Below are 24,264 nucleotides of genomic sequence, written 5' to 3'. Positions count from 1 at the left end.
CCTCATTGTGCTTCGTGCCTTAGACGTGCCCCAGTGTGCAGCCCAGTGAGGTGTCAAAAGTGAAGCCCAACGCCCTGCAGAGCATTCCTTTCCCCCGAACCCGGGCTGAGCACAGCGCCCTCTGGTGGCTTCAGCAGAGGGCCTGCTTTCACCCTGGGAGGGAGGGGCGGGGCTCGCTCTCAGTGACAAGCGGGTTAAGTGTTTCTCCGCCAGGACCCTGGTCTTACAGAAAAGCGTGCGCCCTGCAAACCATGGACTCCTCTGACTCCCTTCTCCGGAGGCACACTGCAAAGGGGCCACAAGGCAGAGAGAATATCTGGGTGTTCCTTCAGTGCCACCACTTTCTAGCTGTGTGACCTAAGGGCTGTCCCTCAACCTTTCTGAGCTCCAGTTGGCTCATCTATAAGGTGAAGATACTGAGAATTTCCTTTCTCTTGACCTCACACAGCTGTCAGGAAGCTCCCATGAGATGGTGCCAGGTGGAGCGCTTTGTAAGGTCTGTACGTGTTAGGACTGCACTAGCTGCTGAATTGAGGGCTTCACTCTCCACAGGGCAGGATAGTTTAAAGATGGGTGGGGGATATTTGAGATGATCACCATTGTCGTCCTTCTCATCCCTCCCCATCCCCCAATACCCTTTCTTCCCCACAACTACTTACCCTGAGCCTTTTACATGGGTTGTCTTGCGTAAGGCTCACCACAACCCTATGTGGGCTTCCCTGGTGCAGATGGTAAAGAATCTGCCTGCAATGTGAGAGACCCAGGTTCAGATCCCTGGGTCAGGATGATCCCCTGGAGAGGGGAATGGCAACCCACTCCACTATTCTTGCCTGGAGAATTCCATGGACAGAGGAGCCTGGAGGGGTACAGTCCATGGGGTCACAAAGAGCTGGACACGACTGAGTGACTAACACAAGAGCCCTAGGTGGCAGGTGCAATGATCATCATTTTTACTGCTGGGGAAATGGAAGATCAGAGAGGTGACATATTTACCCAAGACCAGCCAGAGGAGCCAAAGATGTATTTAAACTTGCGTCTTTCTCTTTTTCTTATTTTTGGCCCATGCTGGCATGCGGGATCTTACTTCCCTGACCAGGGATTGAACCTGCGCCCCCAGCACTGGAAGCTCAGTCTTAACCACAGGACCACCAGGAAGTCCCTAAATGTGGGTTTTTCTGACACTGGAGTCTGTGTGGTACTGCCAAGTCCAGTCAGACAACACCTCCCCTTGAAGATTTCCCAGCCCATGGCTGAGCCCTCTGGTGTTTGGAGAGTGTGCACAGTTACTTGAGGGGCACGTCTGCCCTGTGACATCAAGAGCTCTGATCCCCAGTCATCTCTGTGGACCCTATCAGCGCCTGCTGGCCGCCTAGGGGTGTTCACCCCGTGTTGTAGAATTGAACCAACCAGCACCAGGATGGCTGGGGAGCAGGGAAGTTAGGTGGATGCAGTCTCAGGGAATGAAGCTGGGATGAATTGCTGCCCCCTCTTCCCTTCCTGGTCTGTTCGGAGGCTTGTAGTTTAGGATTTGAGGTTGCAGGACAAGGAACTTCCTTCTAGGTGAAAGGAGAAGCCACGTGGAGAGCCAGGAGCCTCTCAGCTGGCTTCCCAGTATGCTCCTTTCAGATCATGTATGAGGCCTGGGTTGGGAGGCTTTGGGGCTGCCCCTGATCTTTACATCTCTCAGGGGTTTCCAGCTGCAGATAAAACCAGGCATCACTCCTCAAGTTACCAACCTCCTGCCTCAGCAGCCTTGCTCCTCATGGCTCCTTTCTAGATCTTTGGTCCCCGCTGCAAAGAGAAGGAGCCTGCCTGGCCCTGCTACTTGACAGGTGCTGCGCCGGGTGCCCAGCTTCATTGCCACCCAGCCCTCCAACTGCTGGAGGAGCCCCCATTTTATAGATGAGGCATCTACGGCTCAGGCAGTTGCTTGGCTTATCTGAGTCAAGGAGGATGTAAATAGGAAGTGGGGAGACAAAGTGCCTTGGTTGTGGCCCTCAGCCCCTCCACAGCTGGCCTTCCCTGGCCTCTCTGGCTCATCGCCGCCCGCCCCCGCCCACCTCTTCACATCTGGATGGGATTTGGGCTTCCCTGATTTGCCACACCTGGCCAACCTGGAGCATCCCTGTAGCGCTCACGGCCTGTCTGGGGTCTCCCTCTCCCTGCTAGTGTGCTGAGATCGTGGTTCATTAACATGCTTCACACTTGATAGAAAGGCTACTTCCAAAGCAGCCTGTATTCGGTGAAGGTCGGTTCATCTCCTGCAGATCCCAGGACAGTGGATAGGAGAATGAGCCCATCCAGACCCAATGTCTGCCCTTGAAGCTCTGGAGTCTTTGGGGGTGGGGCAGGGAGGCCAACTGACCTGCATAATTCACACAACAGATGTGAAATTGCCCCGAGAATGCCTTCACTTTGAGACGTTTGGCCACATAGTTGAGCCGCCAAGGGGCAGAGGCTAGATGGCCTCTGGGCTCCACCAGGGCAAAGAAGGGCAGGGAATATCCCTGCGGCAGGCTGGATCTTACCCACGGACTCTCTTTTCCATCATCTTCACCCGGTTCCTCCGGTTTCCCGGGTGGCACTAGTGGTAAAGAATCCACCAGGAGATGTGGGTTCAATCCCTGGGTCGGGAAGCTTCCCTGGAGAAGGAAATGGCAACCCACTCCAGGATTCTTGCCTGGAAAATCCCATGGATGGAGGAGCCTGGTGGGCTATGTAGTCCATGGAGTCACAAAGAGTCAGACAGCTGAGTGACCCAGCACACCATGCACGCATGCACCTGGTTCCTCCACTAGTGGGCGCTAGCGCTTTCTTTCCACCGTGATGCTCTGATGATGCGCTCATGCAGGGGTCCCCAACCTCCGGGATCTAATAACCTGATGACCTGTGGTGGAGCTAATGTAATAATAATTGGAATAAAGGGCATAATAAATGTAAAGTATCTGATTCATCCCCAAACCATGTCCCCCCACCTGAGTCCATGGAAAAATTATCTTCCATGAAACTGGTCCCTCTGTACCAAAATGGTTGGGGACCACCGCTCTTGTGGACTTTTCTCCCACACGGTTATGAGCTGGTCGCTTCTATCTGGAAGGCCACACAGATTTCCCCCCCACCTCCAACCCTCCTGCCTGTGTGACAGAAAGAAGAGAAACACTTGCACAGCAGTTACAGAAGGCTGGGCCCTGTTGTAGCACTTTATAGACACTGACTCATTTAGTCCTCACCACACGCTGGGAGGTAGGCACTGTGACTGCCCCATTTTCCAGATGTGAAAACTGAGGTACAGAGAGGTGAACACAACCCACCCGAGGCCCCAGAGCTGATGAGTGGTGGCTGCTCATCTCCGTGCTTCTCTGCCAACTGTCCAGGACAAGCCTTCGTGCGCTTGATTGACGTCTTCCTGGCTCTGTAACTTGAAACAACCAGTAGAGTCCCAGTCCCACAGCTGTAAATAAGGATAAATCCCTCCTATCTGGAAGGGCTGCTGGGAGGACCAAGAGACACAGCAACTGTGCAAACACAGTCTGCATCCCCAGGAGAACAGCTCCTCAGATGATCGTTGTCTTTGACCCTCTCCTGGGATGTGAACCCGTTCTCCGTGGGTCCCCAGCTCTGGCTGTCCTGGGGCCCTCCCACCCCCACTCTAGTCCTAGCAGAGGTGGCTCAGCATCCCCCGCTCCCGGCATGCCTGGGAGGCAGAGGCCCGTCTGGAGGGTGTCACGGTGGATGCCCAGTTTCCTCAGGTGCCATCCACCCAACCTGAACCTCTTGATTTATCTTCTTGGGAGACCCTTTGTCTTGCCCTGTAAACCTCCTGAGGTTAAGTCTATTCACTATGTGTTTTTCTGAGCACCTACCCTTTTGTGTTTTTTTTTTTTGGCTGCACCTTGCAGCTTACAGGATCTCAGTTCCCTGACCAGGTTTTGAACCCAAGCCATGGCAGTGAAAGCCCAGAGCCCTAACCACTATACCACCAGGGCACACATTTTATAAGCTCTTGTTCTGGGTGCGGTGGGATAAACAGGAATTGCCCCTCACCGCCTCCCCCCCACACACACATATGCACACACATGCACACAGTCCCTCAACTTCAAGGCTTGAGAGATGTATTAATACAGCATCTCAAGGAAGAAGCCATGTGGCCTCAGGTGGGGGAATCAAGGAAGGCAGCATGGAAGAGGCAGCCTCAGAAAGTAGGTAGTGTTCTGCCTGGGCACTGGTCAGGAAGGACATTCTAGATAAAGGGGGCTGTTTAAGTTCTGGAATGTGGGAAGACCTCTGGAGGTGTGAGAAGAGGGGAATGGTCTGGTGGGGCTGGAGCACTGGGTTCACTGGACGAGGTGGGAGGTGAGGCTGGGATTGGGCTAGGGCTCCCCTTTCCTGCACTCTCCACACCCCAGCACCCCTGCCAAAGGCGAGGAGAATAGCTGGTGCCTGCCAAGGACTCGACACATGCCAGACACTGCCCCATGTGTACAAGTCCTCCCAGCAGACCTAGCATATATGCTATGCAATATGCAAGTTGCTCAGTCGTGTCCGACTCTGTGCAACCCCGTGGACTGTAGCCCACCAGGCTCCTCTGTCCATGGGATTTTCCAGGCAGGAATACTGGAGTGGGTTGCCGTGCCCTCCTCCAGGGGACCTTCCTGACCCAGGGATCGAAACTGCATCTCTTATGTCTCCTGCATTGGCAGATGGGTTCTTTACCACTAGTGCCACCTGGGAAACCCTCAGCAAACCTAGAGTTGGTGTTAGAATTATCCCCATTTTACAGATGAGGAAACCGAGGCCTAGAGAGTTTGAATGACTTGCCTATGGTCACACAGCTGGTAAGAGGCAGAACAAGGATTCCAGTCTAAAATCCAGGAGAGTTTTTTTTTTTGTTTGTTTTTGTTTTACTGTATAAACAGTGTCGTGTGCTGGCTTATATCCAACGTTTGCTTCATGTGATTGAACTCTCTGGGATGTTTGTAGTGACTTCTGCTGTAGCAGAAAAAGGGAAGTCAGAGGGAGGAGGCTGGTTATCAAGATGATGATGAACCTGATTGTATCTGTGGTGGATGCTGGCCCTGGGTCTACTTGTGGCACCGGCCCCGGGGTCAGTTCTCATTGGCCCAGGGTCTGACGAGCTCTGGAAAACATAGGGGTGGGTCTTGAGTTCCTGCTAAGGAAGTAGGAGGGGCCAGGGATAAGCAGAGAAGAGGGAGCGGGGGCTCCAAGCCAGCATCAGGCCTGGCCCTTTCAGGGGACGGCAAACAGCAGAGGTGGTTGTTGTCAACAGTGTGATCAGTTGAGTCATCAGCAAGGGCCCCACTGTCCTTGTTTGGGCTGACTTGGTGGCTTCCTGCTGGACACAGAGTGAGCAATGTGTTAGAAAGAGTAATCTGATGTCAGCGGGAGGGACACATTGAAACGCTGTCTGGTCACTCCCAGTCAGATTTTCCCATGCCTGCCCTTAGCAATGCTGTCAAGGCCATGCCTAACCTGACCACTTGACTGCTGCCCACCTCTGCAGCCTCATCACCAGTCCTCCAGCTAGAAGGTGAGCTCTGCCATGGAGCTTTGTCAGTTTTGTACTGAAATGTTTGCTCATTGCAAACTCTAGTGCCTAGAACTGTGCCTAGCATGTCAGAGATGCCCAGTAAGTACTGGTTGAATGAATGAAGCCTTGCCACCCAGACCGAACTCGTTTCACTGTGCCTCATGCTATCCTGCCTGTCCGCAAGTCACCGCGGGCATGGCTGGTCACTGTTCATTTTCAGGGAGGAGTTTTGTTGTTGTTTTAATCTTTTGGCTGTGCCCTGTGGCCTGCTGGATCTCAGTTCCCCAGCCGGGGATCCTATCGCCCCCGCTGCAGTCGAAGTGTGCAGTCCTAACCACTGAACCACCAGGGAAGTCCCAGGTAGGAGTTTCAAGGCTACCTTCTCTGGAGAACTTCCTGTGACTCCCCTTGCCGCATCAGATGTGCGTGTCTTATGCCCCCAGAGCTCAGTCTAGTTTCCCAATTGTAGCACTTAACACACTTCTTTTTTTAACTTCTTTATTTTTTGGTTATATCATGGAAAATTCTAATTTTATAGAAATGTATAATATAGAAAGTGAAAGTCTCCTTAAGTCTCCTTTTACAGACAGAATATCTGTTAAGAGATGGTTGTATATTTTTCCTTATTTTTCCAAGTGAGATATTATATACATAAGATACATTTTTATGTATATTTATAAATACATTATACTATATATGTATTTACTTATACATTATATATTAATATATAAATACATTATATATGCATTATACATATATAAGCACATTCTATATATATGTGTATATGTATATATTGTTGTTTAGCCGATAAGTCGTGTCCAACTCTGCGACCCCAAGGACTGTAGTCTGCCAGGCTCCTCTGTCCATGGGATTTTCCCAGGCAAGAATACTGGAGTAGGTTGCCATTTCTTTCTCTAATATGTGTATATGTGTGTGAGCATATATATATTTTTTAAAGTTGGATCATACTATTGATACTTTATGCAATTTACTCTGGTTATTTTACTTAATAAGTCTTGGGCATCTTGCATATCAGTAATTAAAGACTTACCTCATTCTCCTTCACAACTGTATGTAGTGTTTCTTTTAACGGATGTACCATAATTCACTTGGCCAGTCCCCTTCAAATGGACATTTGGACTGTTTCCAGTCTTTCACTGGTTTAGCCATCATTGCAGTGAACATCTTTGTGTAGAGATCTTTGAGCCCTTGTAGAAATGTTTTTGCAGAAATATCCCTTAAAGTGGAGGTGCTGAGTCAGAGGGTGTGAACATTTTAAATCACAATAGATATTTCCGAGTTATTCTTTCTGAAAGGGTTGTACCTCAGCCCGATAGTTCTGAGATTGTACCCTTCCCCTGGCCCTACCTTAGCGAGCAGTGGCCAGTCTGTCCCTGAGACCGTCAGCTCCACGGAGGTAGACAAATGCTCTTGCCGGTGGCTACGTTCTGAGTGCTACCCCAGCGCCTGGCAGGCACTGCGGGAAATGAATAGATACTTGTTGTTGGAGGGGGTAAGGGAATGAGGGGATGGAGAAGAGTGTGAGAGAAGGCTGCTGGGTTTGGGGAGAGTAAACTGCTGTTGGTGGCTTGGAAAAGTGTAGGCTTGGGGGGTGTCCGAAATCTCAGTCCATGCCCCTTGCCCATGGGGGAGCCCACGCCCCTCGCCCTCCATGGAGTGGTTCCCGCTACCCCTCCAAGTTCATCACCTGCCCGTTTTCTCTTCTGTCCTCCTGCTGTGTTTCCTGGGGTTCCTTGCAAAACATTTTCCTCCCTTTGCCTGGAAACCCTTCCCTTTTCAAGATGCTGCTCAGAAACCACTCTCCTGTGAAGCTTTTCCTCTCAGGCAGGATTAGTGCCTTTGTCCTCTGTTCCCGCTGTGTTGACCAGTGAGAATACTGCCTCATCTGTTTATAGGCCCGTCACCCTCTCTGAGTTGAGTTGAGAGCATTCCTCATTTTTATTTTTTTGGCACGAGGCATGCGTGGGATCCTCCCCAACCAGGGATTGAACCCATGGCCCTTGCAGTGGGAGCTTGGAGTCTTAACCACTGGACCACCAGGGAAGTTTGAGTTGAGAGCATTCTAATAGCAAGGGCTGTGTCCCCCAGGTTTGTGTATTTGTAATGCCAGGCCTTCTCTGGGTATGAATGAACCATCAGATGGACAGACAAGATCAGGAATCAAAGAGGAATATTATTGCAGCTGTGTAGTGTGAGATGCTGCAAACCCTGGTTGGGGTGGTGGCTTTGGAAAAGGAAAAGAAGGAAGCACTAAGTGACTTGGTAAAAAGGATGTGGGACCTGAGGGAAGGAACAGTCACAAGATGGTGACCCCACCAACAGAAGTGGAGGAGCCAGAAGGGGAAGCTGGGTGGGAGAGGGAGAAGGCTCGTTGGGTCTGGAGAGGTGGCGTTTGAGGGGCTGCCAGTGGGGCTTCCAAGTGAGAAGAACCAGCTGACAGCTCAGATATCACGCTGGGAGCAGAGCAGGACGCTGGGGCTGCAGATAGGGACAGGCTAGCAGCGACAGGGGATGAGTTCCCCAAGGGTAGAGAGCAAAGTGCAGAGGCCTGGGTCCGACTGGGTGACTCCCATCTTCTAGGGGGCAGGAGAGAGAAGGGCCAGCCTAAACCAGAGTGGTCAGAGGCAGCATCGACATGGCCATGGGAGCTGAGGGGTTTAAGAGCGTCCAGACCACAGAGGCCAAGGAGTAGAGAAGGGGGCCTGTGACTTGGGAATACAGCAGCTGCGAGGCCTTTGGAGCAGGCGGCTTCTCTGGAGAGGAGGATCGGGAGCTAGGTGGAGCAGGCAGAGCTGCAGAGGACACAGGGAGGAAGCCCGGTCCAGGGCTGGCTCAGGGCACGGGCCAGGGAAAGGGAGGGGACACCCCCTGGGACTTGTGAGTCATTCCCACCAGGGGCAGGACTGAGGGCTTCTGAGTGGAGTCTGTGTGCCCAGGGGAGATGGAAGGGCACTCGAGTTACTCACTGGAATTTCCAGCCAAGCCCAGGACTGGTGGAGTGGAGATATTTGGATATTCAGGGAGCAGCTTTTGAGGTTTCAGGCTTTGGAAGAAGTGGGTGTCAATCCTGCCCTGCTGGGGAGGAGCCTGGGGAAACAGAGGGGGATACTTCTAGGAGACCCCTCAGGGCCCCTCATGTTCCTTTGGGTGGGGGAAGGCAGACGGGGGGTCCCCAGGCTGTTAGGCCCTTCTCCCATGCCACCTGCTTGTCCGACCAGTGACGGCAGCCCCATATGCCATGCACTCAGAGCCTGCAGGGTGGGAGACTGGCACAGAGCCCTGGGCTGGCACATTTTTGCCCTGGGGAATGCCAGCCCTGTTTGTTCCCAAGCCCTGAGAACAGCCTCACCCGCCCAAACCAGATGAGGAATTGTGGCCCTTCTGATGTGCCCCAGCTATATATAACCCAGCCAGGGCAGGGACCAGGACTGATGGAGAGGGCGGGTGTAGGGTGGGGTGTGCCCATGTGGAACCCCGTCAGCCTTGAGGTCCCAGAGAACTTACGCCAAATCCCTTGGTCTGTATTTCAGTTATAGTGACAGGGAGAAATCTTTTACTGGAGAAGACAGGTTTTCAGCTATAATAGAATGGCAGGAGCCCCACCTAGAGATCATAACTTTCAAAGATTTTGGGGGAATTTGGGATGAGAAACCACGTCCACCTCTCTCCTTTTCCCTCCTCGCTCTTCCTCAACCTCTCCACCCAGCCTGGAGGCTCAACCAAGGACCCTATTCTCAGCTGAGATACTCAGTCGGAAGGAGAGGTGATGACCCCAGGTGGGCCCAGGGTGGCCCATGGTTGACCCCACTGTGGAATGCATTTCCAAATGAGTCCCAAAGAGCTGGACTCTTCCCTCTCTGGCCATACACCTGCCACCAGACGGGGATGCACTATCGCATAAGGAGGTCCTGGTAGACACACAAGGCATTAGGGACAACTCAGACACTGCATCATTAAGAACCACACTGGCTGGTCCTGGCAACTGTGTACTGAGAGTCACTTGTGAGCTAGAAGCACAAATCCCTGACTACAGACATAGTTTGGGGGCTGGTGGGAGATTGGCAGGGTGGGGGCAGGTGGGGGGTGCTTGAGAGGAGTTGGAGCTTCAGGGCTCATTACGCAGAATCCAGAGTGTTCACTTGACCTGCCTGGTTGGTGGCACTTACTATCCAGGTTTACAAAGTGGTAGACTGATCATGTGTGAAGCTGAATTTGACTCCAAGATACCAGGAGGAAATGGGACAGAAGTGATATTCCAGGACCATCCTCCAACACCCTCTCCCCACCCCCCCACCCTCACCCACGCGCGTGCGCGCGCGCGCACACACACACACACACACACACACTCCCAAACTTCTCTCAAAGAAAACAACCAGTTGTAAGAAGGCAGCAGTCTTGTCTGTAAAGCCTGATTCAGTGCACAGATGTTTCATTTAGACTGCACCTTGTTTCTTGTTTCTTCTGCCATGGTTTATTTTTTATTTTTATTGTTTTGATGTGGACCATTTTTAAAGTCTTTGTTGAGTTTGTTACAATATTGCTTCTGTTTCATATTTTGGTTTTTTGGCATGTGGGATCTTAGCTCCCAGGCCAGGGAACCCGCACCCTCTGCATTGGAAGGGGAAGTCTTAACCACAGGACTGCCAGGGAAGTCCCTCTGCCATCATTTTTAAATTGAGAGCTCTCACTTAAGAATCCAGATTCCAGCTTCTCTGGAACAATCCAAGATCTGGGGTGGAGGGGGTGGGGGCAACCGTGAGCCTGCACTGCCCCTGGCAGCCAGCAGCTGGAGCTGAGTGACATTTTCTTGAATTCACCTGGTCCCTACCTGGCTCACTTCACTAACCGATCTTACCCACACCCTCCTGGGGCCTGGAGTTTGCAACCTTTGTCCTAGATGTTGTGTTGTGAAAGAGCTTTTCCCAGCTGCCGCCCTGAAACTCCTTCCCGGCAAGAGTAGGTGGATGTATTGATACATCTCTGGATGGGGCCAGGGGGACCCGGGGATGTGCGGATGCATTTAGCTTCTGGAAGCATGGGAAGCCAGGGGAATCAGGCTGGGATGGGCAGGGCTGGCGATGCTCGTGATCCTGGCTTCAGTGTACCCTTCTCTGTGGGGCTGGTTCTACTGGGCCCAGAGGCCCTTCTTGAAGGAGAAGAGCCCCAAAGAGGTGTGGTGCTGCTAATCTCAGCAGCATCTGTAAGAAGGAGGTGTGGTACCTCTGGCGGCCCCAAGCGGTCCCCGCTGCAACCCCTGGCTGGCACTTGTGCTTCTGCCTCGGGAAAGCAGGTCAGGCCTCCTTTGCACAAAGCCCCAACCACGGGGGCGATGGAAACTATGGTTTCTCACCAGGCCTAAAGGTGTCAGAGCCTGGGGCGGAAGTGACTAGGGGCTGGTCGGCATCCCAAGGTGACACCGAGGTTGGCCCGGGGGCCTGCGAGGCTCTGCGGGCAGCTGCTTCTCCGCTCCGCCCCCGCCCGCCGGCCCGCCCAGCCCGCGGGGCCGGTGAGGGGCTGTAAATAAAAGCCTGTCTCTGGGAAGCGGACCTCCCCTCCGCGCCCGGCCCGGCTGCGGCCTCGTCGCCCCTCCTCCGCGCTCCCGGAGCCTCCCGCCGGCCGGCTGGCCCGGCGACCGCAGAGAGGGGAACGGCTCCACCTCGCCCGTCGAGTCGTGCATTTCCTGCCTTGAGAGCGAACGCGAGCCTCGGCGTCCAGGAGGGCGGGATCCGAGCGGCTGGCGGCGGCGGCGGGGCGCCCGAGCCGGGCTGGGAGCGGCGCGGGGAGCGGGGCCCCGCCTGCCCGGAGAGCCGGCGCGCACGGCGGGCAGGGGCGCGCGGGCCCCAGGATCGCGGCGGCGGCGGCTGGAGCTCCCCGCAAGAGGCGGCCGGGACCCGCGGGGCCTCCCCGCTTCCCCTTTCTCCGGGAGGGCCGGGAGCCGGCGGCCCGAGAAGGTTCATAATGGACCCTTTCATCGGCAGCCGGTGGCCGGGCGCCAGGACGGACTCCGGGGAGGCCCGCGTGCTGGTGTAGGCCTGCCCCGCGCGCTCTTCCCGTCCCCGCCGGCCCGCCCCGCTCCCTCCCGGGCGCCGGCGGCCACGGCTGCTGCCGTTGCTGCCGCCGGGACCCCGCTTCCTGTTTGCCCTCCGCGGCTCCGGCTGCCATGGAAGAGGAAGAGGAGGCGATAGGCTTTTTGGACAAGGTCCTGGAGGATGAAGATGTGTTTCTGCTGGAGGAGTGCGAGCTGGGAACCCCGACCAGCCCCAGCTCAGGGTCCCCCTTCTTGGTGACTGTGAAGGTGGGAACGTGACACGCCCTGGATGCTTGTCGGGGGAGGGGGCAGGGCTCGCAGCTGTGACTGCAGAAATGGCTGGTTTGCGCACCAGCCTCGTGGCTGAGCTGGAGCACCCCAACCGGAGAGGGGGCCGGCGCCCGGCCGCCCGCCGGTCAGGGGATGCGAGGGGCTGTGCTCTGGGAGTTTTTCCCGGGGGAGAGGTGCAGTGCCGGCCTCCTCCCCTTGGACCAGTTGTCCTCGGAGGGGAGTGGCTGCTGGCTTTCCCCAGACCAGCTGGGGGGCGGGGGGGGGGGGGCGGTGGCTTTTTCTCTGACAGTGACATGAGTCACCTGGGGGGCACGCCAGGGGTGTGAGCCTGCTTGCCCATCCCCCCCCCCCCCCCAGGAGCCGACTGACCTGAAACCAGAAAGCTATAATTCCTTGTTTCCATGGCAGCAGGGGGATAAGTGCAGTGGGAAGTTCAGGCCAAGGGGACCCTTGCTCTTCCCAGCTAGGAGACTTGGAGCATCTGGGCCAGGGCTCCGGGTGTTTGGAGGGATCCAGAACCAGGGGTCACTGGGCTTCCTTGAAGAAAAGAGTTGGATGGGCTGAAAAGGGAAGGAAACAGCCCACTTGGAGGCCGGAGCTGGGTGGACAAGGCACTTTACCCAAGGTGGGCACTGGCAGGAAGCATAACAGCCCACCGACGCTGGGCTGTGGGCATTCTCTGCAGTGGTGCCCTTGTGTTGTTGAAGAAGTTGCCTTGAAGGTAGAGTGGGAGGGGCAGGACTCCCTCAGACCCCCTCCCTTCTCTTCACCTGCGCCCCAGGGGCTGGGCTTCCCCTTGAAAGCACACCAGTGCTGCACACCACACTATATTCTTCCTTTCCTTCACCTAGGCCCGCTTCTAAGAGCTCTGACCTCAGTGTTTTGCTCACCTCCTCCCTATTCTGCGGCTTGAAGGGAGGGCCAGTGAGAACGTTTGGCAGGGAGTTTGCAGGCTGCAAGCCAGGCTACCTAACAGAGAGCGCCTGTCTGTGGGCCCCGGCCCATCTGCCCTGGCAGCACTTCACCCCAGAGGGCATGGTGCACAGAGCCTTGCTGTGGGCAGGAGGCAACTGTCACTGAGCCTCCCTGGGCCCCTTTGTCCCTCCTGTAAGATGGGCATCAGAGCCCTGCCCCATCCGGGCTACAGTCTGGTTCCGAGGAGGAGCTAATGGAGGTAAAAATAGACTGCAGGCCCACGGTAGATGGCTGATGTGTGGAAGGGGTGGAGCAGTAGCTGTAGGCCTGAGTGTGGGGCAGAGAGGAGCTATAATGGAAGGCTGGCAGTGGCTGATGCCCCACCCCTGGGCTGCTCATCTGGTGCTAGCCTGGCACACTGGAGTAAGTCATGTCTCGCATTGGGCCCCTGAGGCCTTGCCCTTGGGGTCTGACCAGCCATCCGAGGAACAGGATGGGGAAAAGTCTGGTTATGAACCAAGAGCACCTGCTGGGAGTTTAGTGGTGTGTGGGATGTGACCTACATGGGTTCCTAATGGTCCTTCCCTGAGATGCCCTCCCCAGCACAGATGGGACCCCACTCCTGTGCTGCCTTATGGGTCTCCTCCCTGGTTTATACCGGCCTAGCCCATATTTCATTCTGTTTGGAACTCTAGACTCTGCCTCCTTGATTCTGTTCTTGAGGGCAGAGCACTCTTGTATTCATGGTGGGCACTGCACAGAGCCTACTGTGTGGCTGGTGTCCAGTGGATTGGTGGGTTGAGTGAGGCTCGATGTCCCTGGCCTTGTAAGAAGGAAGCATGTGGATGCCATGGGGGCTTAGGTACACATCACACCTAAAAATGCTGTTCTTCCCGGAGCCCTGTGAGTGCCTGGCTGAGTCCTCCCCTCTGCCCTGCCACTGCACTGTTCCTGGACCTACCTGTCTCCAGGGAGAAGGGCCCTTTCCTGAGTGTTGGAGAATTCCAGGCCCCCTGTCTCAGCCTGAACACATCTAGGAAGCCCTTCACCACCACAGGCTTGGCCATCTATAGAGGGAAAAGCAGGCAGAAAGCTCTCTGATTCATTCAACAAACACTCAGGTTCTGTTCTAGTCAAAGCAGGATGCCTGGCACTGGGGAGGATAGGAGATGAGAAAGACTTGATCCTCTCTCATAAAGAGTTCAGAGCAAGGGGGCAAGTGCCCAGATAATAGGAATATAAGGAGAAAGTAGGCAGAGCCAGGAGAAGGGTTCTGGTAAAAGGGTGCTAAATTCAGATTAGGAGAGAACGCTCCTCATTGAGTCAGGGATGGGTGTGGGTGTGTGGGTGGGCATGTACACCTGTGAGGTCAAGGCTCCTTTCCGGACGGTGTGCTCCTGTCCTGGGCTTGGCACACTCCTGCTTGGTAGACTCTTCTTGACAGCTGCTAGGAGTCCAGGGCCGTTCTCTCTTTGCTGCTATTACTTTACTTCAGGAGTACTTACCTTCAACAGTGTCCAAACACCAGTCCTATTATACAGGTCAAATCAATCCTGTTTTCAGTGTAGTTTCTGAGATGCTTCATCCTGCCCAGGGGACAGGTATGAAGATGGCCGTGGTTTTCTCCATGGAGCTTGGGGCTGGAGCTTGGAATGTGTTTCAACCCACACCTCCCTTTGGGGAGTTAATAGTCTATAAACTAAGAATAATGTATGAATACCGAGAGCAGCATCGCCCCCCCTCCATAAGGTGTTATGAACCTCCTCCAAATCTTGCATATTCTATTTAAAGGTACCTCGGGCTAATAGAGGCCTTGCTATGTAAAAGCTGCTATTTAAAGGAACTCAATTGTCAGGAATTTTTTAATCCTTTTGTAATGCAGATTAACTCCTCTGGTGAATTCTGTGCCAATTTTTAATGGATTATCAACTGCCTGTGTTTCTGTTTCACTTGTCCAAATCTCTGCTCCCCCGCCCCGACCATGTGTAGCCATGGCCGTGCCTGGGTTTCCTACTCAGGTTTTTCCCTGAAGTGTGAACCACAGATGAGATGATTTGAGAGATGATTTTAGGTAGCACCTAGATATAGATTTTGCATTTTAACAGTTAGGCATACATTTTAATGTATCTTAGAAAAAAAATAAGAACTTGATTGGTGGTCCAGTGGTTAAGACGCCGAGCTTCCACCACAGCTGGTACGGATTTGACTTGTACATCTTTCCTGTGCTTTCAAATATAATGCTTGGGATAAGGCTGTGTTTTTGTTTTTGTTTTAATTTTACTTATTTTATTTATTTTGGGCTGTGTGGGTCTTTGTTACTGCACAAGCTTTTCTCTAGTTGCGGCGAGCAGGGGCTGCTCTCTAGTTGTGGTCTGTGGGCTCCTTATTGTGGTGGCCTCTCTTGCTGGGGACACAAGCTCTAGAGCACATGGGCTCCAGCGCTTGTGGTCCCCGGCTCTAGAGGCAGGCCCAGTGGCTGTGGTGTAATGGGCTTAGGTGCTCTGCAGCATGTGGGATCTTCCTGGACCAGGGATTGAACCCGTATCTCCTGCATTGGCAGGTTGATTCTTTATCTCTGAGTCACCAGGGAAGCCCAAGGCTGTGCTTTTAAGAAGCCAGTTGTAAAGAACAGTATTAAGCAAGCATGCTGGTGGTATGTGAGTATGACACAATTGCAGAGATGTGGGATGTGAAGCATTGCTGGACCCCGTGGGGCCTGCCTGTGGCTTCAGACAGCAGGGAGCCCGGAATATGGGGCTCCACCTTTCAGGAGAGTCCCCCAGCAGTGGCCCCTGTCCTCTGCCCTCCATTCTGCTGAGGAACTAACTGAAAGAGAACTTCCCCGTGCCTAGGGCTGGGAAGAGGAGAGAATGGCCGAGTTCCCTGCATCGACTCAACTCAGGGAGGGGCCAGCTATTCTGAGGCTGATGCTTGGCATGGACACAGCGCCTAGACTCAGTGGCATGACTCTGGCCAGACAGCCCCACCGCCACCTCCTTACCCCTTGCAGACTGGTGTGGCCAATGGGCTGAGTTCTGCTGTCTGCAGAGCCGCTTGGCCTAAGGTGGTCCTGCCTGTTCAGCCCACATTGCTGTCTTGGAGGAGATTAAGGCTCCTGGAGAGAGTGTCTTGATTTGGCCTGGAGCCAAAGCCTTGGAGGCTTTATTTAGCCCAGACTGTAGAAGACCAGGCCGGAGCCAGCTGAGCCTAACTTGCAGCTACTGTCCCCTTCAGAGTGACTTGACCTCTTGGATTTGGGGCCTCAGGCTGTAACAGCCTTCCAGCCCAGCAGATTGTGTAAAATGCTGGCCATGATCGAGCCCACCATGGCTGCTGAGTTTCATAAGCTCTGCTTGGGGAGGAGGTGGGGACAGTGTCGCCCAGAAGGCAGCTTCCCCGTGTGCAGGACTGGCAGGCAGCCTGGCACAGGCTGTGGGGGCCCTGAACTCCCGAGAACTCCCCCCGGTGATTCTGGGCATGTAGGCGCCTCTGGGGGGGTCTTTGGGGCTCAAGACTGTCCTCTCCCCTTTTTTCCCAGTGCTGGGCACACAGTGAGGAATGAGTGAATGGATGCTGAGCCCTGGTGGCTTTTTTGTTGTGTGGCCACACCGTGCGGCAGGCGGGATGTTAGTTCCCTGACCAGGGATTGAACCCAGGCACCCTGCAATGGGAGCACAGTCTTAACCACTGGACCACCAGGGAAGTCCTGCGGCCTAGTGTTTTATGGGATGAGAGTAGCCCCAGGAGGACTGAAAAAGGAATTGTGAATTTCCAGGTAATTCCAAACCAGGAACAGGTGGGGTCTGAGGAAAGTGAAGATGGAAAAGGCTTGGGGTGTTAACTGAGAACAGGTTAGCTGTTGGTAAAATGGTTAATTTCACATCCTTTTCCATCGCCTCCATCCCCTCACCAGCCAAAACATCAGAATGAATACAGCCCAGAGTGGGGCTGCTTGGGAGTGACTACTTGCTGCATCTGGGGGGATTCTTTCAAGATTGGACTCCGAGGTTGGAGTCTCATGAGGAGGGGGTCCTGCTGCACTGGGCTGTCATGGGGGCTGACCCCAGGGCCTGTGCTCGTGCCTGGGGTGGAATGTAAAGGCTTGGTGGGAGCCATGAGTCACCAGCTCTTCACCCTGGACTTTGTGCAGCCAGGCCTACAGTTAAGCTCACACTGTGCCCCCAAGTGACTTCTTGGGAGCGTGTTTGCCAAGCCCTTGGGCACATCCCAGGTTGGCAGGGAACAGGAAGGGAATGGGATACAGGAGGGAAGTGCTGGCCCCCAACATAGAGGGCTAGTTCCCACTTGTCAGGCAGAAGCAGCAGGGTCTGACCTTGACCTCCACCTCCAGGGCCTGTGGGCCCTGCTCCAAGCTCCAGTCTCGGAGGTGGTGCTGCCTGCCTGCGATTCTCATGGCTCTAGACAGCTGGCAGTTTCCTTTCTCTGTGCCTCAGAGGGATAATGATAACACCATCCAGACTGCAGGATTCCAGAGAGTTAATCCTCGGAAAGCACTTAGAACTGTGCCTGGTACTTGTGAAGCCATCAATAAGTAACTATTGTTTTCCCCTAAACCTTGGCACCCGTACTGGTCTCCTAATGCTGCTGAAAGCAACTACCACACATTTGGTGGCTTAAAACTGCACAGATTTATTCTCTTGCAAGTCTCAAGGGTCAGGAGTGCTGCATTCCTCCTGGAAGCTCTAGGGAAGATGACCTGTTCCCTTGCCTTTTCCGGCTTCTAGAGGCCCCTGCATTCCTTGGCTCATGGTCCCATCCTTTGTCCTCAAAGCCGGTAGTGTCACATCTTTCAGTTTCTCAATCTCTCCCTGTCCCCGCCCCCATCCCCTCTCTCTCTCCTTCTGTGAGCTAGTCGCCTTTTCTCTGACCCTGACCCTCTTGTCTCCTGCTCATAGGTCTCTGGCATGCATGCTGTGCTGTGCTAAGTTGCTTCAGTCGTGTCCAACTCTTTGCGACCCTGTGGACTGTAACCCACCAGGCTCCTCTGTCCTTGGGATTCTCCAGGCAAGAATACTGGAGTGGGTTGCCATGCCCTCCTCCAGGGGATCTTCCCGACCCAGGGATCACACTCGTGTCTCCTGTGGCTCCTGCCTTGCAGGCAGGTTCTTTATCACTGAGCCACCGGGAAGCCCCAAAAGGTCTCTTACCTGGGCTCTATCTGATAATCCCAGGATAACCTCCCCACCTAAAAATCCATAGTCACATTTGCAAATTCACTTTTGCCACTAAGGTGACATAGTCGCAGGCTTTGTGGCTGAGGAGGTGGACATCTTTGGCAGGATGTCCAATTATAAGATCAGGTTTTATTTCAGAGACTCTGGGAAAGACCGCCTCCAGCAAAGTTGCTAACTGATTTGCTGATAGCAGGTCGAGAATTAAGTTCCTCACCTGGGGAAAGGGTAGCAAGGCCTGTGAGAACTTGCTGGGCAGCCAAGCAGCAGGGAGGAAGCAGCTCTCCTGGGACCTAGGAGATTTCTGATAGCTTCAGAAATATGAAGCTTAGCATAGCTTCAGCTTATGCTAAGGGTGTGTGCTTAAATGCCCAAAGAGGGAGCTGTTTGAGATTCTAGGTGGGCATCTGAAGCTTGACAAAGGAACACAAGAGTGAGGGCATCATCAGAGCAGGAGATGAGCCCTGAATTTGGTGTTCAAGGACCTGGGAGGAGAAGGGAGTCCCAGCTCTGCCACTTTCTGGCTATGTGATTCTGGACTGGTCCACTCCCTCTTTTTAAGTCTTATTTGTTTGTTTCCATTTGTATCATGGAAAAATATAGTACCCCCTTCGGAGAGGTATTTGAGAGGGCAATGAAGCTGAATGAGAGAGTGGAAAGAACTTACAAGGCTTAATAAGTGTCAGGTGCCCACATGTCAGGAGCATCACGTGGTGCTGGGCTTTGTGAGGGGAGGGGGCGGATTCCGGAGGAGGAAGATACAGGTGGCCCTGCAAAATCACCGGGCAGGTAACAAGATCAGGCACGTGTCAGGGGCAGCGGAATGCCTCCTTGGGAGCCGAAGCTGCAGGGCCAGGGCCTTCAGCTGTGCCCTCAGGAGAGAAGTGCTCACGTGGGAGAAGGCATTATAGGCAGCAGGGTCGGCTAGAACCAAAGTCTGGAGGCTGGAGCACTCTGGCCTGTTGGAAAGGCAGACGGCTGTTGGAGAGATCAGACGAGTGGGGAGAGGTGCTGGGAGCCATCGCAGGTGTTTAAGGAAAGAATAAGCTGGACCCCATCACACTTTATAGTCATATATTGATACTTACTCGGCTTTTGTTTTTGTTCGTTTGCTTTAATTTATTTATTTTCGGCTGTGCTGGGTTTTCGCTGTGATAAGCAGGGGCTACTCTCTAGTTGCGGTGTGGGCTTCTCTCTGCAGTGGCTTCTCTGTGTTGCAGGGCACAGGCTCTAGGTCAAGTGGGCTTCAGCAGTTGGAGCACACAGGCTCAGTAGTTGTGGGCTTAGTTGCTCCATGGCATGTGGAATCTTCCCAGACCAGGAATCGAACCTACATCCTCTGCATTGGCAGGCGGATTCTTATGTACTGTACCACCAGGGAAGTCCTTGGCTTTGGTTTTAACATGTTTCTTTCCCACTAGATTATAAGCCATATGAAAGTAAGGGCTATTGAATGCTTGTTTCCCATTGTATCTACGGGATAGGTGGGCATGTGTTGCATGAATAAACGAGTGAAGAACCTACTTGAATTCCCCAGTAATCACTTTTTGCAGTATTAAGTCTTTGATAAGCATCAGGTGTAGGCTGGCATTCTGGGAAGACGGATCTGACTCTGAGTGCAGTGGAGGCAGGAGAGAGAGGCAGAGGGCAGTCCGAATCCAGTGGGGACTAGGTTGCTGTGGGCCTCAATTACAACAGCGAAGAGGGTGGAGCAGAGGAAGGAATCCTCCTAAGAGATGAGCTAGAACACTTTGAAGGGACTGGGGACTCCGTGTGGCAGAGGAGAAGGAGAGAAGAAGCTAGGAGTGACTTGGGGATCTTAGATGACAAGAAGAATTATATGTCTTTTCACTCAGAATGTTCAAGCATTTTCTCTGTGCCAGGAGCTGTTGGTGGCACTTAATACTGCAAAAAATGATTACTGGGGAATTTAAGTAGATTCTTCACTCATTTATCTATTCATTCAACACATGCCCCACCTATCCTGTAGATACAACGGGAAACATTGGCTAGTTGGTGGCCATTCAAAGCTAAATGGGGTATGATCTCTGCCATAGAGGAGAAAGAATTCTGGAGCGGGGAGGAGGCCTGTTGGGGTCAGGAGATGCTGGGGGCGGGGTGGGTACAAGGGGTAAGGTTGAGGCCCACAGCCAGCACCTTCCATTGTGGGATTGAGCTCCCAGGGGCAGGAAGATACAGTCAGAGGTGTAGCTGGAAGGCTGCTTAGCCGGGAGTCCCATGGCCACTTCCATCCCGTCATCTCTGACCCTACTCCTCCTCTCTGTTCATACATGTCTTCATCGAGCACCTTCTCTGGCCCTTGCTATGCTCTCCAGGTGACCATTCCCATCTCAGTCATGACTCTGATTTCCCTTAACTGTCTCTTTCCCCTCCTCCATTAAATTGCTCTCACACATGGGCTCAGGTTCTTTTTTACCTTGCTCACTATTAATAAGGGAGAAAGTATGTAAGTCACTCAGTCGTGTCTGACTCTTTGTAACCCCATGGATTGTAGCCCACCAAGCTCCTCCGTCTGAGGAGTTCTTCAGGCAAGAATACTGGAGTGGGTAGCCATTCCCTTCTCCAGGGGATCTTCCCAGCCCAGGGGTTGAATTCAGGTTTCCCGCACTGCAGACAGATACTTTACCATCTGAGCCATCAGGGAAGCCATTATAAGGGCGCTGTGCTAAATACTTCAGTCGTGTCTAACACTGTGTGATCCTATGGACTGTAGCCTGCCAGGCTCCTCTGTTGGCTGTGGGTTTGAGCTCCTGGAGGCAGGAAGATATAAGGGTAGATGGGTATCAGATAAGGAAGCATGGGGGAGAAAAGGATGGAAAAGAAATTAAGCAAGAAGGGAGCAGTAGGAGTATGGATGATTTTTTTTTCCTTTTATATTTCTGTGTTTTCCAAATTTTCTATAATAAGTATTTGGCTTTTGTCCCCTTACAAAAATGTTAAAGAAGAGGGGGGAAAAAGCAAGAAAACAGGCTGCTCAGATTCTGATCTGCTTTTACAGGTGGAAGCAGGGAAGGGCCTGGAGATGAGGAAGCTGGTTCTCTCGGGGTTCCTGGCCAGTGAAGAGATCTATATTAACCAGCTGGAAGCTCTGTTGCTGGTAAGTATGTATTTTAGGGTCTTTGTGCTCTGAGACTGTGTTTGGAGTTGGAGAGAGAGAGAGGTGGACCAGTCCTTCTCGGGGCCGGGGTCTGTGGAACTGCTCTGCCTACGACTTGGCAGCCAAGGTCATTGCCAGAAGAGGCCCGTGCCTCTCGACCCCAATTCTCCATTACTTACCCTGGGAAAGGTGGAAGAAGAAGCACCACCTGGTTAGGGGTGGCAAACACGCCATTACCCCTAACTACAGTGCAGACATTACTAATGGATCACAGTGCTCTGTCCAGGTGGGATCTTAGCCTCTGCCTCCAGCTGATGCTGTGGGCAGTCTCTGCCAGTCAATCATGTTGAGGCCTCTTTGTCATCCCTGGTTCCAGTCCTTCCTCCTCCCTGGAATGGTGAACTATTAGCACCATCCTGAGGCCTTCTGGCAGGAAATGAGGTGGAAGGCTGTCTGTGTGGTTCTCAGAAGCACCATAGCTCTGAGGCGTTAGACATACCTCCGCCCTCTGTGAATGTGCCTTAGTTTCTTCTCCAAGCTGGAGGCGTTGTTGTGAGAATCGGACCGGGAGGGGAAGAATACAATGTTTTCAAAAGGTAGAGGTAACCACAGATGTAAGATGTTTTTGCCTCTGAAGAAAGTGCGTATTAGATGCGTCTGGATATTATGCAGAGTAATTGTGCGTGGAAAGTTCTCTTCCCGGGGTGTTTTGCAGACTGAGACATCAGATGATACCAGAACAAGGAGGAATAAGAAATGAAGATGTAGATCAGTGGAAAGTACTGTAAGATCTGCATTTATGTGCTTGCTGTGATGTGAGCTGCTGTCGTCAGGAATCCCAGGGGGCTTACCATTTGCTTCCCCAGGAGTAACTGTTGAGGTGTGTCGCTGCTTTGTAACACAGGGAAATGAGTTGGTGGTCAATCTTACTGGGAATCTGTTGGTCTTCACAGTTATTTCTTCAAGGGAGGAACAGTTTGGCAGGTCGATCAGGACTCTGGTCTGGGGCCGGAGCTGGGGCAAGACTTGACGCTGCCATGAATAGTGGACTTACTGCCCTGCCTTTCAACTACGCGTCTTGATTGCTAGTGGATTGCTCAATCAGCAAAGTGGAGTGAAGCAACATTTTAAAACGAATGAGAAAGAAAATGTCCGCATGCATCCCACGTAGTAAGAATAAGTACTGTTTCAGGCAGCTTTTGGTTTGTGTGGATATGTGTATGTATGTACTAGGCCATGTGCCTTCTGACGTGTGTTGTTGGTTTTAAAAACCACTGATGGGACTTCCCTGGCTGTTCAGTGGCTAAGACTCTGAACTTCCAATGCAAGGGACATGGGTTCAATCCCTGATTCGGGAATTATAATCTGACATGCTATAAGACACTGCCCCTCACCCAATTAAAAATATTAAATAAAAAAAAAATTTTTTTTTAAAGCCATGGATAATCTCCTTGAGCCTCAGTTTTCTCATCTGAAGATGAGAGCAATGCCATTACCTTCTCTCTGTCCTTCAGGGGGTTGAGAAGATCATTTTGAGGACCTAGTACAATGCTAGGTTCTTAGACACTCAAATATCAGTCAAAGGAAGGGGAGGACAAGCAACCAAAATCCACCTTATAGCCTTTTTTTTTTGCCTCACTGTGCAGCATGCAGGACCTTCATTCCCTGACCAGCAATCGAACCCAGTCCCCCAGTGAAAGTTTGGCATCTCAACCACTGGACCGCCAGGGAAGTCCCAGAAATAACACCTTATAAACTATGAATTGCTGTGTTAAACAAAGGGGCATGGCTGTCATTACTATGAATAAAAGGATGCATATTTGAAAGAGGCTCAGAGGAACGGCTTTGAATCCCCACCTGACCGCCTGCCGGCTCTAGACCTTCAGCAGATTAATGGACCTTTGTGCCTCATTCTGTCCATCTGCAAACTGGGTATACTCATATTCATCCTCTCTCCTTGGGGTCCTTGTGAGGGGTGAGTGAGTCTGTAGGGGAAGCTCTTTGAGCCCAAGTGAGAGCGTATTCTATTATTTTCTCCCATTCTGGGAGAGAGCACAGGTTAGAACCTGTTTGTTTCTGTCCACACACCCGTTCCCTGAAGGAAGGGGAGGTGCATGTTCCCATCGGAAGCGGGCCCCTCTTAGACTCCAGCTCGGTTCTCATCTGTCGTTGGGCCTGATTTGAGTTCAGTTTGGGTAAAGATAACAACAGATTTAGGGTCCAAGACACTCCCTCCCAGCTCGCCTTTCTAACAGCTCATGCTCTCAAGACAAAAACCATGAGGCTGGGGCTCCCACTCCCAGGGTGTGACCCAGGGTAGGTCCCTCCACTTTCCCCCAGCTTGTTCATCCTGGGTTGGCTCTTTCTTGAGCAGAGGCAAGGGTGAGGGAGAGACGAGCTAGGCGGCCTGGGCTGTAACTGGTGGGCCCCCCCACAGCACAAGTCTCAGCTGATAAGCCTCGGTTTTAAGGACTCAAGCCCTCTTCTCCTAGAACTGGGGCCCTTCCAGGAGCTAAGCCCTTGGCTCTTGAGAGGTGATCTGACAAAGGGGTTTGGAGAAGAAAACCTGCCTTCCCGAGCTCCCTCCTCCTCCTACGCCCAGCGCGCCTTCTCTCTACCCCGCCCCCGTTCCCACAGCTCCACTCCTCTGTGTGTTTGTTCTTGGTTTAACACTTCCTGCTATGCAAACGGCTGGGTGTGTACACCCAGGACTGGGGACACACAGCAGGAGCCTCTGTTCACGCTGCCTGGTTTGCTGGCTGGGCATGGTTTGGTAACCTCCCAGAACCTTCCAGTTCCTGGTGGGCTCAGGTTACAAGGAAGAGGGTCTGGGAGCCTGGGCTGAGGTGGAAGAAGGGAGGCAGGAGACCAACTGCACGTCCTGCTGCGTGTCTCCAGGCTGGTTAGTGAGCTGGGTGCTGCGGCTGGGCTTCCTGGGCCTTCAGCACCTCCCACCGCTGGGCCCCTCTCTCAGACTCCCCTCTGGAGTTTGCTTTGTCTCTTATCTGTAAAATAGGTTCAGGATGCCCCCCCTACCCCCAGCCTCTGGTGACAGTTAGCAAAGTTGCATGTGGCAGCCTCCAAGCCTTTTGGAATCAGAGGTGGAGGAAGTGGGCCGATTTCTCTCCCCTGTTTCGAAAGGCAGAAGGCA

At 53.1% G+C, this 24,264-nt stretch overlaps 1 protein-coding gene across 18 annotated transcripts in view; it reads left to right on the top strand.

The window, feature by feature from the left end:
- ABR (ABR activator of RhoGEF and GTPase) overlaps positions 1–24,264 on the top strand; it is a 188,327-nt gene that overhangs the window by 92,486 nt on the left and 71,577 nt on the right. For 6 of the 18 annotated variants that reach the window (XM_055577015.1, XM_055577020.1, XM_055577018.1 and 3 more), the window contains exon 3: positions 21,015–21,113. In XM_055577015.1, the coding sequence (XP_055432990.1) occupies positions 21,015–21,113 (99 nt within the window). Of the gene's footprint in view, positions 1–11,093; positions 11,865–16,086; positions 16,579–16,673; positions 16,811–17,312; positions 17,334–17,719; positions 17,829–18,125; positions 18,395–18,814; positions 19,033–19,615; positions 20,035–20,271; positions 20,332–21,014; positions 21,114–24,264 lie in introns of those variants that run through there. The other 12 variants (XM_055577024.1, XM_055577023.1, XM_055577025.1 and 9 more) reach the window with 12 other exon arrangements.

This window comes from Bubalus kerabau, chromosome 4, assembly GCF_029407905.1.
Source record: "Bubalus kerabau isolate K-KA32 ecotype Philippines breed swamp buffalo chromosome 4, PCC_UOA_SB_1v2, whole genome shotgun sequence".
Lineage (NCBI taxonomy): Eukaryota > Metazoa > Chordata > Mammalia > Artiodactyla > Bovidae > Bubalus > Bubalus kerabau.
Note: the sequence above shows the minus strand (reverse complement) of the source record. Positions and strands in the feature narration are given on the sequence as shown.